At 42.4% G+C, this 15,181-nt stretch overlaps 1 protein-coding gene across 1 annotated transcript in view; it reads right to left on the bottom strand.

Moving 5' to 3' along the window:
• Kpnb1 (karyopherin subunit beta 1) overlaps window positions 1-13,884 on the bottom strand; it is a gene marked incomplete at its 5' end in the record, with an annotated part of 30,692 nt that extends 16,808 nt beyond the window's left edge. Inside the window, 7 exon segments of the mRNA XM_008838249.3 lie at window positions 1,859-1,960; window positions 3,899-4,009; window positions 4,897-4,986; window positions 5,456-5,515; window positions 8,480-8,632; window positions 9,777-9,977; window positions 13,702-13,884. Coding sequence (XP_008836471.1) covers window positions 1,859-1,960; window positions 3,899-4,009; window positions 4,897-4,986; window positions 5,456-5,515; window positions 8,480-8,632; window positions 9,777-9,977; window positions 13,702-13,884 — 900 coding nt within the window.
• Window positions 13,885-15,181: the final 1,297 nt, after the last annotated feature.

The raw sequence follows: 15,181 nt of genomic DNA, 5'->3' as shown, positions 1-15,181 counted from the left end.
AGGTCATCCTGCTACACAGCAGGTTTGAGATCAGCTTTTTTCATGTAGATGAAACCCCTTCTCAAAAAAGGAAAAAAAGTGTTGGGTGTGGTGGCACAGGCCTTCATTCCCAGGAGGCAGAGGCAAGCAGATACTTGGGAGTTTGAGGTAAAGAAAGAAAGGAGGGAGGGAGGGAAAGTCAAAGAAAGGGGAAGGGTGGGACCTGTTCCTGAAGGAGAAAAGACACAAGAGATAATAAAGTAACCAATGTAAAGTTGAAAAACAATTTAAAAATTAAGGGGACATCCAACTCATTTCATCCATACTTAAACTTTTAGACTGCTATATTGAAAGAAATGGGCATATCCCTAAAAACTTAAATTCTTGTGTAAAAGCAGTTTTCAGTGCTCTAAGTCAATAGTATTGTTTCCCCAGAACTGGCTGAGCTTGGTAAGATTTCACTCATACTAAAAGCGAAGAGGTAGTAGAAAAATACCTCCCCGAGTATCCAACCAAGAATTCCTATGAAGCATAAAGTCAACAGTGGTGAGACACCATAGCTTACATCCTCACAATGCTACTCTTATTTTGTAATGAACTGTTTGGGAGATTTTATTATTTTTAATGTATGAGTATTTTGCCTGCTTGCATGCAAGTCCACTAAGAAGGCATCGGATCCTCTGGAAGTGGAGTTACTGATTGTTGCTAGCCACCACGTGGGTGATGGAAACTGAACCTGGATCCTCTGCAAAAGCAGTAAGTATTCTTAGCCACAGAGCCATTTCTTAAGGCCCTTATTTTTATTTTTAATTATGGGTATGTGTGTGGGTCCTTGGGCTGAGTTCAAGTGTTCCTGGAGGCCAGAGATATGAGATTCTCCTGGAGCTGGAGTTCCAGGTAGTTGTGAGCCACCTAACATGGGAGTAGTAACTTAACTCTAGTCCTCTGCAGGAGTGCATGCTCTTACCACTAAGCCATCTCTCTCCTCCCATGTGTAGTAACTGAACTGATGTTAATGACTTTGAGGAATTAGGGTTTTCTGTTTGAAGACAGGGCCTCATGTAGTCCAACTGGTCTCAAACTCAGTAGGCGCCCAGGAGGACCTTGAACTTCTGATCCACTGGCCTAAGTGTTGGGATTACAGACATGCCCTCTCACGTCCGGCTTTATGTTATTAGAGATCCAACACAGGGCCTGGGGTCAGCTGAGTTAAAATAGAATTCTTTATTAGGATTTGAATTAACTCCAACCTCATCAGCTTTTAAAAAAACCCACATGAATGGTGTCTAACAACCCTCCCTAACTCCAGATCCAGAAGCATTCAATACCCTCTTCTGGCCTCTGTGGGCATTGCACATGTGGTACACCTACATACATTCATACACATAAAATTTAAAAAAATACATATACCCAATGATTTCATAAAGATATTGCAGATAGGAACAAAAGTACTTATGTGGCCTATGTATATCTAGAATATCTGTTTTTCCAATCTTTCTTTGCTTTTTTAAGTGCAGAGAATGGTACATAAGTGCAGAGCTTTGTACTTACTGAACAGGCACCCTACTACTGAGCTGTACTACACCCACAACCTGTCTTTATTGCAAGTTATATAGAACACATGTCCTCTGTTAGTGTAGATACTGTAGGATTCAGGAAATTAGAGCCATGTGTGGTTTGTTCCCAATCAAGCTGCACAAGATACTCAGGCACAGTTCTCCTTCACAAACAACTCAGCATCTCAGCTCAGTTATTCCTGAGTCATCTGTAACAGAACATCAAATGGGTTGCCAAATTCCTCCATGGAAACTGTTCCACAGTGAAACAACCCACCCAAAATAAAATTTTTTCTCTTAGTTTATGTAGTCAAGAAGCTCACCTGTTTAGTTAGTGTCTGTGTAAGGATGGGAACCAGGTATTGTAGTGCTCCCTTAGCGTAAAACTTGCTGGTGTGCTCAGGGGGGCGTCCTTGTTCTGCTGCCTAAGAAGAAACAGCAAATTTTAGATAAAAGCAAATAAACTGTAAATCTACAGGCATACCATGAGAAATGCCTAGAGGTCTGTAACAGATATGAGGCCAAAGGTAATATTCATGATGATATTTCAAGGTACTCACTCTTTTATTGATCTACATCAATAAAATTAATTTACCCTCCGCCTCCACCTCAACCTACCTTCAAGGACAAAGTCAACGTTTAGAATTATGGGCTAGAGATGCAGCCCAGTTTTTAGTGCGCTTATCTAGCACGTATGAAGCACAAAGCCCTTTGTTTGATTCCCCAGAACCAAATGAATGGGGACAGTGGTACAGGCCTTTAATACCAGAATTGGAAAGATAGAGGCAGGGGTATGTTGTTATACCCCTTGGCTATATGTTCTTTTCCACAGACTCAATTCATATTAATAATCTGATATCTAGGGCTGTGGAGATAGCTCAAGTCAGGGAAGTGCTTGATTTACAAGCATGAGGACCTAAGTCTACAACCCACATTTATAAAATTGGGTGTGAGGGCTGGAGAGATGGCTCAGCGGTTAAAGACACTGGCTGTTCTTGCAGAAGACCCGGGTTCAAATCCCAGCACCCACATGGCAGCTAACAACTGTCTGTAACTCCAGTTGCAGGGGATCCAACAGCCTCTTCTGTCCTCCTTGGGCACTGTACAACACGGGTGCACTTACCTACACGCAGGCAATACACACATACACATAAAATAAAAATAATAAATAAAATATGAAAAAAAAATTGGGGTGTGTTACGAGTGTGTTGGCCCATGCCTTTAATCCCAGCAATTGGGAGGCAGAGGCAGGGGGAATCTATGTGAGTTCAAGGCCAGCCTGGTCTACACAGTGAATTCTATTCCAGACCAGTCGGGTCTATGAGAAGCCTGTCTCAAAAAAAAGAACATCCCTCTGGTGTGTCGGGGCTGGAGAGGTGGCGGCCCAGTGGTTAACAGCACTGGCTGCTCTGGCAGAAGACCAGGGTTTGATTCCCAGCACCCCTATGACAGCTAACAACCACCCATAACTCCAGTTCCAGGGATCTGACACCCTCCTCTGACCTCTGTGGGCATTGCACGACATGGGTACACCTATCTACATGAAGGCAATACTCACATACACATAAAACAATAAAAATAAAAAACAGGGTATGGTGGAAAGGCAGAGATAGGTGGACCCCTGGGGCTTACTGGCCTGTCAGCATCATCAGCAAGCCCTAGGTCCCTATACAGACTTTGTCTCAAAAAGCAAGGTGGGGCTAGAAATGGTGGCATATGCCTTTAATGCCAGCACTCGAGAGGCAGAGGCAGGCAGGTGGATCTCTGTGAGCTCAAGGCCAGCCTGGTCTACATAGTTAGTTCCAGGACAGCTGGGGCTACAGGGAGACCCTGTCTCAAAGACCAACCCCCTCAACCCAAAGCAAGGTGGAGCTAGAAAAATGGCTGAGTGGTAAAGAGCACTGGTTAAGAGTTCTGCTTGCAGAACACCCTGGTTTGGTTCCTAGCACCCATATGGCAGCTAACACAGGTGCACTTACCTACATGCAGGCAACACACTCATATACATAAAATGAAAATAATACATATTTTTAAAAAATGTATTTATATTTTAAAATAAATATTTTAAAAAAATTCTGCATCAGCTGTCACGTCAATAAACTGACAACCTGCTGCCCCCTTGTGTTCACAGTAGTAAATACCAGAATAACAGACCATGCCTGAAATTAGCAAAGTCCGAACTGCCCAATTACTGATGTGCCTCAGTAGAGAAGGATCTGGCTAGTAGAAGTATCAAAATCTCTACAGGATACTAACCCGATCAGAATGAAACTTCCAGAAAAACAGCCTTAGTGAGCTATGTCTTAAAATTCCAACAGAACAGCACTCTCCTCACAAACAGGCTCCCTTCCCCCTAGGCTCACCTCTGAAGCTTCAATGGCCAAATCCATTTCTTCATCACAGACATTGGACCAAAACTCTATGCCCTGTAGGGCCACCTCATCAATGTCACTTTTCATTGCTTCGATTGTGATCTTAGAGAGAGACAGAGAAAAAAAAGACACCTCAGACCCCAAGAACCTGTGCACATTCAAATTAGACATCCCTTTAGCCAGTCAAAAAAAGTAATTTATGAAAAACAGGTGAAAAGTTTAAAGACTTTAAAATATATGCCTTTTAACAACCAAAGACAGTTTAAATTTTCTTGGCACACAAGCTTAAACTTACCACTCACAGTGGACCATGCCGCCTGTAATCCCAGCCTTTGGGAGACTGAGGCAGGAGGACCTCTGAATTTGAGGTCAGCCTGGACTTCATAGTGAATCCAGGACAACCTCAGGTACAACATGATACTGTAGCTCACCAAAATAAAAAAAGCCAACGAGCCCTAACACTCAGACTCAAGTAATTTTCTTGATTCCATAATATTGTTATAAAAACACTTTCACAGGCTAGGTGTGGTGGTGCATGGACAATGTGTGACTTCACAGACCACCTGCATAATAAAGTGCAGAGGCAAGCAGATCTCTGTGAGTTCAAGGCCAGCCTGGTCTACCATAGTGCATTCCATGTCAGCTGGGGCTACAGTGAGACCCTGTTTCAAAAAACCAAAAACCAAAACTAAAATTGGGCATGTAGTGCACACCTATAGTCCTAGCACTTGGGAAGCAGAGGCAGGCGGATCTCTGTGAGTTCAAGGCCTGCCTGGTCTACATACATAGTGAGTTCCAGGCCAACTGGGGCTGTAGGAAGGTGCTGTCTCAAAAAGACCCCCCCCTCAAACAAACAAAAATACCCAACAACAAAAAAAAGAAAAACAACAACAAAAAGCCCTTAACCCTTACAGAAATACAAAATAGCAATTGGGACTATGAGCCCAGAAATTATCTACAAGTTCAAATCACACCACAGAAATACTTACTGCAAAAAGAGCAGGACCCATGTATGTCTCCATGTACTGATAATACAAAGACATTATCTTCACTAGATTCTGCAGAGCAGCCACTCGTACCTTTTAGGAACAGATAAAATATTATTACTAAAATAATAACGCAATTTGCAAAGACAGACCCCACTGAGTCAATAATCTAGGTATGAGTAATGCTATGTTTACCCAAATTAATCTGTCCCTGAATTCACCATCCCTTCTTAATTTTATCCCCCTGTACCCCCCTTATGATGCCTGAGATACCTATAGTAGCACTAAACTCACTAGTGCTATTTAGACTAAGGATATTTCTTTCACTAACTTCATGAGTCAAATTTAGTTTACAGCAGTAACAATGCTATTTCAATGTCTTCAATGGAAAATAATCACTTGAACAACCTATGTCACTGTAACAGCAAAGCTGATCAGAATCTCTTAAATCTTCCTAGAAGCTTTCATTATATATGCTGTACAACATTTTTCATTAACGACAGGATTACTCAGACCTTGTTTTCTTAGTTCATAGCAATATTTTTCATAGGACCAAACTTACCCTTGTATCTGGACACTGTGTGGCTTCACAGACCACCTGCATAATAAAGTGCCTTTCAGACTGCAGAAAGAATGAAGAGAATTAGGAAAGCATGAATTGGACAGAGGAAGGTTACTAAGGTTACTGGAGTCTGCCTCTGCCCCGATACAAGCCAGCACCCTTCCTAGAGGCTGTAATTACAAAAGGGGACTATGAGGAATTTGCCTCCAGTGTCTTCAATACCACCCTGCCCTGCAAGGAAGTCTTTAATCTTTTAATTTTCTTTTCTGGTCTTTTTGAAACAGGGTCTCCTTGTAGCCCCAAATGACCTGGAACTCACTACATAGACCACTCTGGTCTACAATATTTTTCTTTTCTTTTTTTTAGACAGTCTCCCTGTAGCGCCAGCTGTCCTGGAACTCACTATGTAGACCACGCTGGCCTTGAACTCAGAGATATGCCTGCCTCTCCCTCCCAAATGCTGGGATTAAAGGCATGTGCCATCATGCCCAGTTTAGCCTTAATCTCTTAATCCTCCTGCCTCCATCTTCTAACAGCTGGAATTACAGGTGTCTGCTACTATGCACAGCTGGAATCTTTGTTCTTAACTGGTGAGCCACCTCTCCAGCCCAACTGGATTAAATTAATCTTTTAATTTTCATGATAACTTTCACAAACAAGACATAAAGAGGAAGCAGACAGGAAGACATAGGTCATAGGTTAAATTAAGAATGGCTGGTGAGGCCGGGCGTGGCGACACACGCCTTTAGTCCCAGCACTCAGGAGGCAGAGGCAGGTGAGTTCAAGGCCAGCCTGGTCTACTTAAAGAGTTCCAGGACAGCTGGGGGACTACAGGGAGATTCTGTCTTTAAAAACAAAAAGAGAAAAATATTTTATTTCACAGACCAAATTTGTTTTCTGTGAATTAACAATTTCACATGACACATAGCAAGGGGAGGACAAAATAGTGGACCTTATCTATTACTCTTCCTAAATTACCTATGAGCTTTTAAAAGGAAAACTATTTCCTGATCAATTAAAATTGTAGTTTGTGAGCCAGAGATGGCTCAGTGATTAAGAACACTGGCTGCTCTTACAGAGGATCCAGGTTTGATTCCCAAAACCCATGACAGCTAACCATGTATAACACCAGTTCTAGGAAATCCGACATCCTCTTCTGACCTCTGCAGGCATTTTACCTACGTGGTCTTACGTACATGCAGGCAAACACTCATACACATAAAATATTTAAAATTTCATTTTTCCTCTGATACTCTATCCAAAGCCAAGAAATAATAAAAAGCTGAGCCAAGCCGGGCGTGGTGGCGCTCACCTTTAGTCCCAGCACTTGGGAGGCAGAGGCAGGCGGATCTCTGTGAGTTCAAGGCCAGCCTGGACTACACAGTGAGTTCCAGGACAGCTGGGGCTACAGGGAGACCATGTCTCAAAAGGACAAAAAAAAAAAAACAAACAAAAAACAAAAAACAAAAAAACAACGGAAATTGTGGGCAGCACCCACCTTTAACCCCAACACTAGAAGCAGATCACTGAGCTCTAGGCTAGCTAGGGCTATACAGCAAGAGACACTGAGACCCTGTCTACAAAGACAGATGAACCTTAAAGACATTATGCTGGGGCTAGTGAGATGGCTCAGTGGTTAAGAACACTGGCTGCTCTTGCAGAAGACCCGGGTTCAAATCCCAGCACCCACACGGCAGCTAACCGTTCAGTTCCAGGGGATGTGATGGTCTCTTTTCCTCTGTGGGCATTGCATGACATGGTACACTTACACAAAGGCAGTACACTCATAAACGTAAAATAATATTAAAAAACATTTAAGAAGACATTACACCAACTGAAATAGTCTTGTCACAAAAAGCCAAGTACAGGCTGGTGAGATGTCTCACGGTAATGGCACTTGCTGAGCAAGCCTGGCAACCTGAGTTCGATCCCCAGAACCCCCACAAAATTGAAAGGAGGGAAAAGATGCCACAAAGTTGTCCTCTGACCACTAGATGCACCAAGTTTCCCCACATTCTATATACATAACACACAATAAATTTAACTTTAAAAAAAATTTTTTTGGTCGTTTTGAGACCGGGTCTCCCTGTAGCCCCAGCTGTCCTGTAATTCACTATGTAGACCACTATGTAGACACTATGGCTTTGAACTCACAGAGATCCACTTGCCTCCGCCTCCCAAGTGCTGGGATTAAAGGCATGCACCACCACCCATGGCTAGTAAAAAACTTTTTTATAAAAAGGCAACTACTGTCTGGAGTAGTCAAAACTTACAGGAAGAAAAAGTAAGTGTGGCTGCTAACAGCTGTGGTTTGGAGAAAAGTTCAATGGGTCAAGACTATAACTTTCTTAAGACTGCTTCTAGCCAGGCGTGGTAGCGCACGCCTTTAGTCCCAGCACGCAGGAGGCGGAAGCAGGCAGATCTCTGTTAGTTCAAGGCCAGACTGGTCTACAAAGTGAGTTCCAGGACAGCTGAGGCTACAGGGAGACCCTGTATCAAAAAGATCAAAAGAAAAAAAAAAAAAGAAGGTGAATCTGGTATTTTATCACATCATGTATCATACAGTTCTTCAAAACCATAAGGAGATGGGGGCTGGAGAGATAGCTCAGCGGTTAAGAACATTAACTGCTCTTGCAGAAGACCTGGGTTCGAATCCTAGCACCCACATGGCAGCTAATAACTGTCCATAACTCCAGTTCCAGGGGATCCAACAGCCTCTTTGACCTCTGCAGGTACTGCACGACACAGGTGCACTTACCTACATGCAGGTAATACACGCATGAACATAAAATAAAAAAAATTTTTTTAAATTAAAAAAAGAAAAAGCATAAGGAGGTAAGAAACTGCCTAATTGCTTTAACTTTTTAAAATCATAAGTATTCCCACAGTTCTGCCTAAAGAGAAATGGCAAACAATCTGCTCATGGTAGGATTTCTAAATCTTAAAAACTTAAAAACAATGCTTTCGTTTGAGCCTGTCAATCCTCAATCTTGGGATCTCTATCATTTGTCAAAAGAAACGCACCTCTTTGTCAAAGTTCGCTTTGGTGAACTCCAATGAGTTCAGGAGTGCATTGGTAGCAGCCAGCTTCACATTATTGCTAGGCTCTTCTTTCCTCATCCCCTGGATTATGGCAGTCAGAATCTCATTGGATTTGTCCTGTAGCTGCTCTGGGTCCTAAAAGGAGCAGAAAAACAATGAACACAACCATGCTCATGACTGGCCAGCATGACCCAAATCCACTCAAGTGAGTACATGGATTTTGACCTTTTCCCACATTTCCACATGGACGAGCACTGCAAAGCACCTGCAAAATATCCCATAGTTTCAGGGAACAGCAAGATGGTTTAGTAAAGACACTTGCTGCCACACCTGACAACCCAAGTTCAGTCCCTGGGATTACATGGTGAAGGAGAGACAACTCCGACCCCTGTGAAGAAATAAATGTAAGCTGGGTGTGGTGGTGCACACGTTTGATCCCAACACTTTGGGAGGCAGTGTGAGTTCAAGGCCAGCTTCGTCTACATAGTGAGTTCCAGGACAGCTCGGGCTACAGGGAGACCCTGTCTCAAGAAGACTAAGTAAGTAAGTAAGTAAATAAATAGCCAACCCAGCACTTGGGAGGCAGAGGCAGGAGGATCTTTTTGAGATTGAGGCCAGCCTGGTCTACATAATGAATTCCAGGTCAGCTGGGGCTATAGGGAGACCCTGTCTCAAAAATAAATAAATGCCTATAATCCCACCACTTGGGAAATGGAGGCAGAAAAAGTAGAAATTCCAGGCCAGCCTTTGCTATATAGTGAATTCAAGGTCAGTTTGGAATACAGAAGACTCTGTCTCAAAATAACAGTAATAAAATCCAATATGGATTTCCACTGTGTTTATTATTTTTATTTCTGTCCTGGAGATGACACTTTAGGAACGCTATCATCAAGGTACACACCAGCCTCAGCCCCATTTTAAGTTTGTGACCTTCAAGTTTCTTTACTTCAGAGCATGACTAGTGATTTGAAGACAGGGATCCAAATTAAATAAAATAATGCTATCATAGCATCTGTGTTTTCTCCCCCCATGATCTGATAGAGAAATTCTAATACAATTTGTGTCAGTTTGTGTGGTAGCGCACACCCTTAATCCCAGTGCTTGGGAGGCAGAAGCAGAGGTTCTTTGTGAGTTCAAGGCCAGACTGGTCTACATAGCGAGTTCTAGGTCAGCTGGGGCTACAGGGAGACCCATCTCAAAAACAACAACAACAACAACAACAACATCAACAACAACAAATCAAAGATATATAAAACGTATGTCCTAGACAAGTACTTACTATGTCTTGGCAAATGTAACCAATAGCTTCCAATGTTGACTCTTTCATATGCTCGGTGCTGTTGGGGTTTGTGACATTGGCTACCAGTTGAGGAATGAGTTCTGGCCACTGGTTTACTGGGATCTCTGCACAAGCAATACCAGCCACACATTGTGAGGCAGAACTAGGCCGATAAGTTTCTGTGCCCAAGGTCTGCAAAACCTGGGTAGAATAAAAGCGGGAGGGAAAACAATTTATCAATTTGTGACACTTTCTCAGCCTATTTTGCCCACCACCACACCTCATATCAACATTTGACCTCTACTCCCCTACCCTACAAAGATCTTCCTGAAGTACCAACAGTATTCTCCAGAACCTAAGAGCAAAACCACACTGAGCTTGGGACAGTACTATAAATGGAGGATGCTCACTGCCTTGTTCTGTGGACAGGAAATAGGGGTTATAGGATGAGACGAACTCTTGAGCACTGAGGGGATAACTCACAGACTAGCCTAACCCGACTCATGGAAGTGATCTCACCAGTGGTATGAACAAATCTTTCAGGTTACTAACAGCCTAGTACTACTTACACAAAAAGACTTGGGTTAAACAACATCAATTAAATGGTACCAAAATCTGGGGCTGCAGAGATGGTTCAGCAGTTTAGAGTGTATACTACTCTTGCAGAGGACCAGAGTTTGGTTCCCAGAATCCATGTTGGGCAGCTCAAGACTGCCTATAATTCCAGCTTCAGGGGATCTGATTCTTCTGCAGGTACTCACATACACATGCACAGTCACACACACAGATACACAAATAAAAACAGAATCCTTTTTAAAAAAATCTAAGAATTAACCATTATGTAATTTTCAATCTCAGAGGATTATTTCTATAGGCCTAGGAATCACTTTAATCACCACCAAGTAGTCAGATATGCCAAATGGAGATCCAGTTGTCATTAGCACATCTCACTGGAAGTGGTAACTAGAAGCATTTATATAAGGGAAAGGTTCAGTAAAGGATGAAGCCACAATTGGCCCAAGATTAAGTATTGTCACAATCAGCTAATTTAGACCATGAACTCACTAAGAATCACCAGTTCACTCAAAGGCAAACAGTTAACTGTTCCTGGCATGAACACGGGACAAAGAATAGCTGCCAGATAATCAGGCCAGCTCTGTTGACTGGTCAGGTCACTTAGTACCCTGCTTTGTAGGTATCAGCTGATAATGATTCCTCTGTCTTTCACTCTTATACAGCATGCATTCTACCTGCCAGCCCTCACCCCAACAGCTCCACCTAGTAACAAACAGTTCTAAGTGAAGGTGTTGGTCCCAACCAGCAGAGCTAAATTGAATGTTAATAAAAACTGTATCTCAGGGCTGGAGAGATGGCTCAGTGGTTTAGAACACTGGTTGTTCTTGCAGAAGACCCAGGTTTGAATCCCAGCCCCCACATGGCAGCTAACAACTGTCTGTAACTCCAGTCCCAGGGGGTCCGACAGCCTCTTCTGACCTCCGCGGGCGCTGCATGACATGGGTGCACTTACCTACATGCAGGCAATACACACATACACATAAAATTTAAAAAAAAACAAACAAAAAACAACAGCAAAAAACAAACAAAAAAAACTGTATGTCAAAGACACAAAACAGTGGACAGGCTGGCTGGTGCCTATAATCTCAGCACACAGGAGGCTGGGGCAGAGAGGTCAACGTTGAGCCCAAGGCCAGTTGGGCTACATAGTAAAATCCTTTCTAAAAAAAAAAAGCAAAATGAGGTACAGGGGCTGAAGAGGATTAATCCAATCTGATTTAAGTTCCAACCTAGGGTGCCATCTTTTTGAGTTGGGCCTGGTAGCATATGCTTGTAATTCCAGCACTAGGGAGAGGCTGAGGCAAAAGAACCAGGAGTTGGAAGCCAGTCTGAATTATAGTTAGACACCTTGTTGAGATTCTGCAGGGTATAGTGGTATCTTGCCTTTAATCCCAGCACACTGGAGGCAGAAGATGGATCTCTGTGACATTAGAGCCAGCCTGGTCTCCATGAGTTAGTTCTAGGCCAGCTGGGACTATAGGGAGACCCTACCTCAAAATAAAACAAAAAGCAAAAAAACACCTTCCAAACAATAAAAATGAGATTTTTTTCAGGGACAGAATATACTTCATTTATAGCAAACAGCTGAAGGAGTGGGTTAAATCTCAGTACACAAGCAGGAACAATCTGGCAAGAAATAGCTTTATATACCCCTAAGAGATTCAAAACAAGCTGGCTTTTATAACTTGAGCTTCCTGTCATAGACACTACAAAGAATGACTGGGGAAGGAGGCTGGGAGCCAGGAAGAGAAGTACTCAAGGGGCACTAATTTGCCTAACACTGGTATCTAGAACCAAGAAACAGCAAATAGGATGCCCATAACCACACTCTGGAAAAGTACAGACAGAAATCCCCACTGTGTCCACCTTGAATACCTAGAGCAGATTATGACCACACAGATATTTAACTTACTCTGCTTCCTTTGGCCCTTATCCATGTAATGCAGACCACTAAGTAACTTTATTAATTCAAATCAAGAAAGACAAATCTCCCTATATATTCAGTCCTGTGTTTTACACAGATGGACTTCTAATTCAACAAGAAAATCATAAAAATGCTATGATATACACCACAAAGAACACTGATGCCCTCAAATTCTTCAACTGGCTGTCAATACTTCAGGAAGCATGTGTCTCAAGGTTTTTCAGTTTTCTAAGTAAACAGAGAACCATGAATGTTCTACTCCTACTTTGCAAACTCTTTATACCTCAAAGACCCAAGAGCTTACTGAATTCTCCCTCTGATTTCACATCCTATCATGTTTGAACCACCAAAGAATGAAACTATCAACCACAGAAGTTCAACAAAAGCTGGCTGACTGAAAGAAATCACTTGGGAAGACAATTAAATACCCCTAAGAATATAGTCATGAAGCCAGGTGTGGTGGTGGTACACCCTTTTAATCCCAGCACTTGGAAGGCAGAAACAGAGCTCTGAGTTCAAAGCTAGCCTGGTCTACCTAGTGGAGCTCCAGGTCAGCCAGTACTACATATAGAACCCTTCTCAAAAAAAAAAAAAAGAATGTAGGCATGACAGCACACACTCATGACAACACATACTTAGGAGGAGGATGACAGAGGATCAAGGCTGACATTGAGGCCTTGGTTACATACCAAGTTCAAGACAAGCCTAGGCTACATAGAGGCCACATGTAAAACCTATCACAAAATTAAAAAAATGGGAGGAGGATCCCTGAGGTGGGCCTGGTGGCATATGCCTATAATCCCAACCCTCTCTAAAGCTCCTAAACACACAAAATACTGTATGTAATGTGTATCCTTAAAAAATATATATACATGCCGGGCGTGGTGGCACACGCCTTTAACCCCAGCACTTGGGAGGCAGAGGCAGGTGGATCTCTGAGTTTGAGACTAGTCTGATCTACATAGTGAGTTCCAGGACAGCTGGGGCTACAGGGAGACCTTGTCTCAAAAACAGTAAATAAATAATTTTTCTCTCATATGGTGCTAAAGATAGAGCCTGAGGCTGTGCACAAGCTAGAGAGATCTCTACCAGTGAGCTAAACTCCACACATTTGGAGACAGATTATAAATATAATTCCTTAGGCGATTATGATAAATAGCACCAAAATTTCTACTTCTCCATTTCTACAAAGATATCCAATTAAAGTTTCCCAAACTGCTTCTGGCTACCTCAGTCAGCTCAAACAAAATTCCAGGCCAAATAAGCTGAACTGAGAAGTTTTAATCAAATACAACTTTTACCATGAGGTCAAGCTTAGGTCTCAGAAACCTATTAAACTGTCAAGTTCTATGCCATGCAAGTGACCAAGAATTGACAATGCTGCTCCTTGGGCCACATGACAGCAAAGACATGGAAGTTACTTACGTAGTTTTTGACTTCCCGTCGAGCATTAGCATCAATAGCAAGCCACCTCTGCTGATATTGTGCCTTTATATCTGGATCTTTCGATGTCAAAGAGTTCTTGATTTGTAGACCAGCTGCGACTCTGGCAACCTGACTGTTTCCTGGATTTGCCAGCACTCTGGACAGTTCCACAAGGAACGTAGGCTGTTGAGAGAAAATGCTTTTGTGAATGAATCAGGAATTTCAACATCTCAGGACTGCTTGTAGACTCCCAACTTACTGAAGGGGAGGGGCACACAAAACAAAACAAGCCCCACCCCAATGACTTTTTAGGATATATTGAAATGTCTCAATAAACTACAAAATTATCTATTTGAAGCTGGGCATGCTCACTGTCCTAACCTTCAAGTCTAAGGCAGGAGATTTGCTTGAGTGCAAGAACTGAAGGCCAGCCCAGCCAGAGTAACAAGAACTCACTTCGAAATAATAAAATCCTGTAAAAACATTACTTACTATATGCAGAGACAAAGACTTCCTGTTAAGACCATCTTTTGTGCCCAAATCTTCCTATTAGACTCCCAGAATCAAAGCAAGTTTAACAACCTGGTAGTTAAAGTTGGGCATGGAGGTGCACACCTTTAATCTCAGCACTTGGGAGGCAGAGGTAGGGGATCTCTGTGAGTTCCAGGCCAGCTGGGGCTACACAGAGACCCTGTCCCAGAAAGACCAAAAAACAATGACAACAACAAAAAACAACACCCTGGTAGTTAATGGATTATCCTAGGTACAACAAGGTTTCCTAAACATGTACAAGAACACCTGATACTCAGTATTTGTTGAATGAATGACAAAGTAGAAAGTTTCATACTTCAATAACAAAAATCTTAGTCCAAAAATAATACTCAGGGCAGCTTTTGATCTCCTGTTTGCAGGTGATCTTTTTTTTAGTTTTAGTCTTTTTGAGACAGGGTGCTGAGTGCTGGGGTTAGTCACACACCACCACGCCCAATCCATGATTTTTTAAAAAATTATTTATCTGTATGAGTGTACTGCCTGCAGAGGTCGCCATATCCTCTGGAACTATTAGCCTTCATGTGGGTGCTGGGAATCAAACTCAGGTCTTCTGCAAGAGCAGTCAATGCTCTTAACCACTGAGCTAGCTCCAGCCTAGTATATCATCTTTTATAAGTGAGACATATATAAATCTAAGGCAGATGTAAGAGCCTTGTCCTCTACATTTTAATTGTGAGTGTTCAGCAAAAGGGAAACAAACACCTTATCTGTAAGTAAAAGTGATAACAAGTATTTAGAAATAGGAAAACCAAAAAGATAAAAATGGGAAGGCAAGTTGTCCCAAGGAAGATGTAATAGCCAACAGGCACGAAAGGCTCTTAAACATTCTGGTCTTAAATTGTCCACTAAAACAGTGAATCCTCCCCAAACACCCAATCATTTCTAATACACAAGCCCGAAAAGATAAAGGTTGTCTAAAGTTCTAACT

The sequence above is a fragment of the Nannospalax galili genome, unplaced genomic scaffold, assembly GCF_000622305.1.
Source record: "Nannospalax galili isolate Female #2095 unplaced genomic scaffold, S.galili_v1.0 scaffold95, whole genome shotgun sequence".
Lineage (NCBI taxonomy): Eukaryota > Metazoa > Chordata > Mammalia > Rodentia > Spalacidae > Nannospalax > Nannospalax galili.
This window is presented reverse-complemented; position numbering and strand designations above follow the sequence as displayed.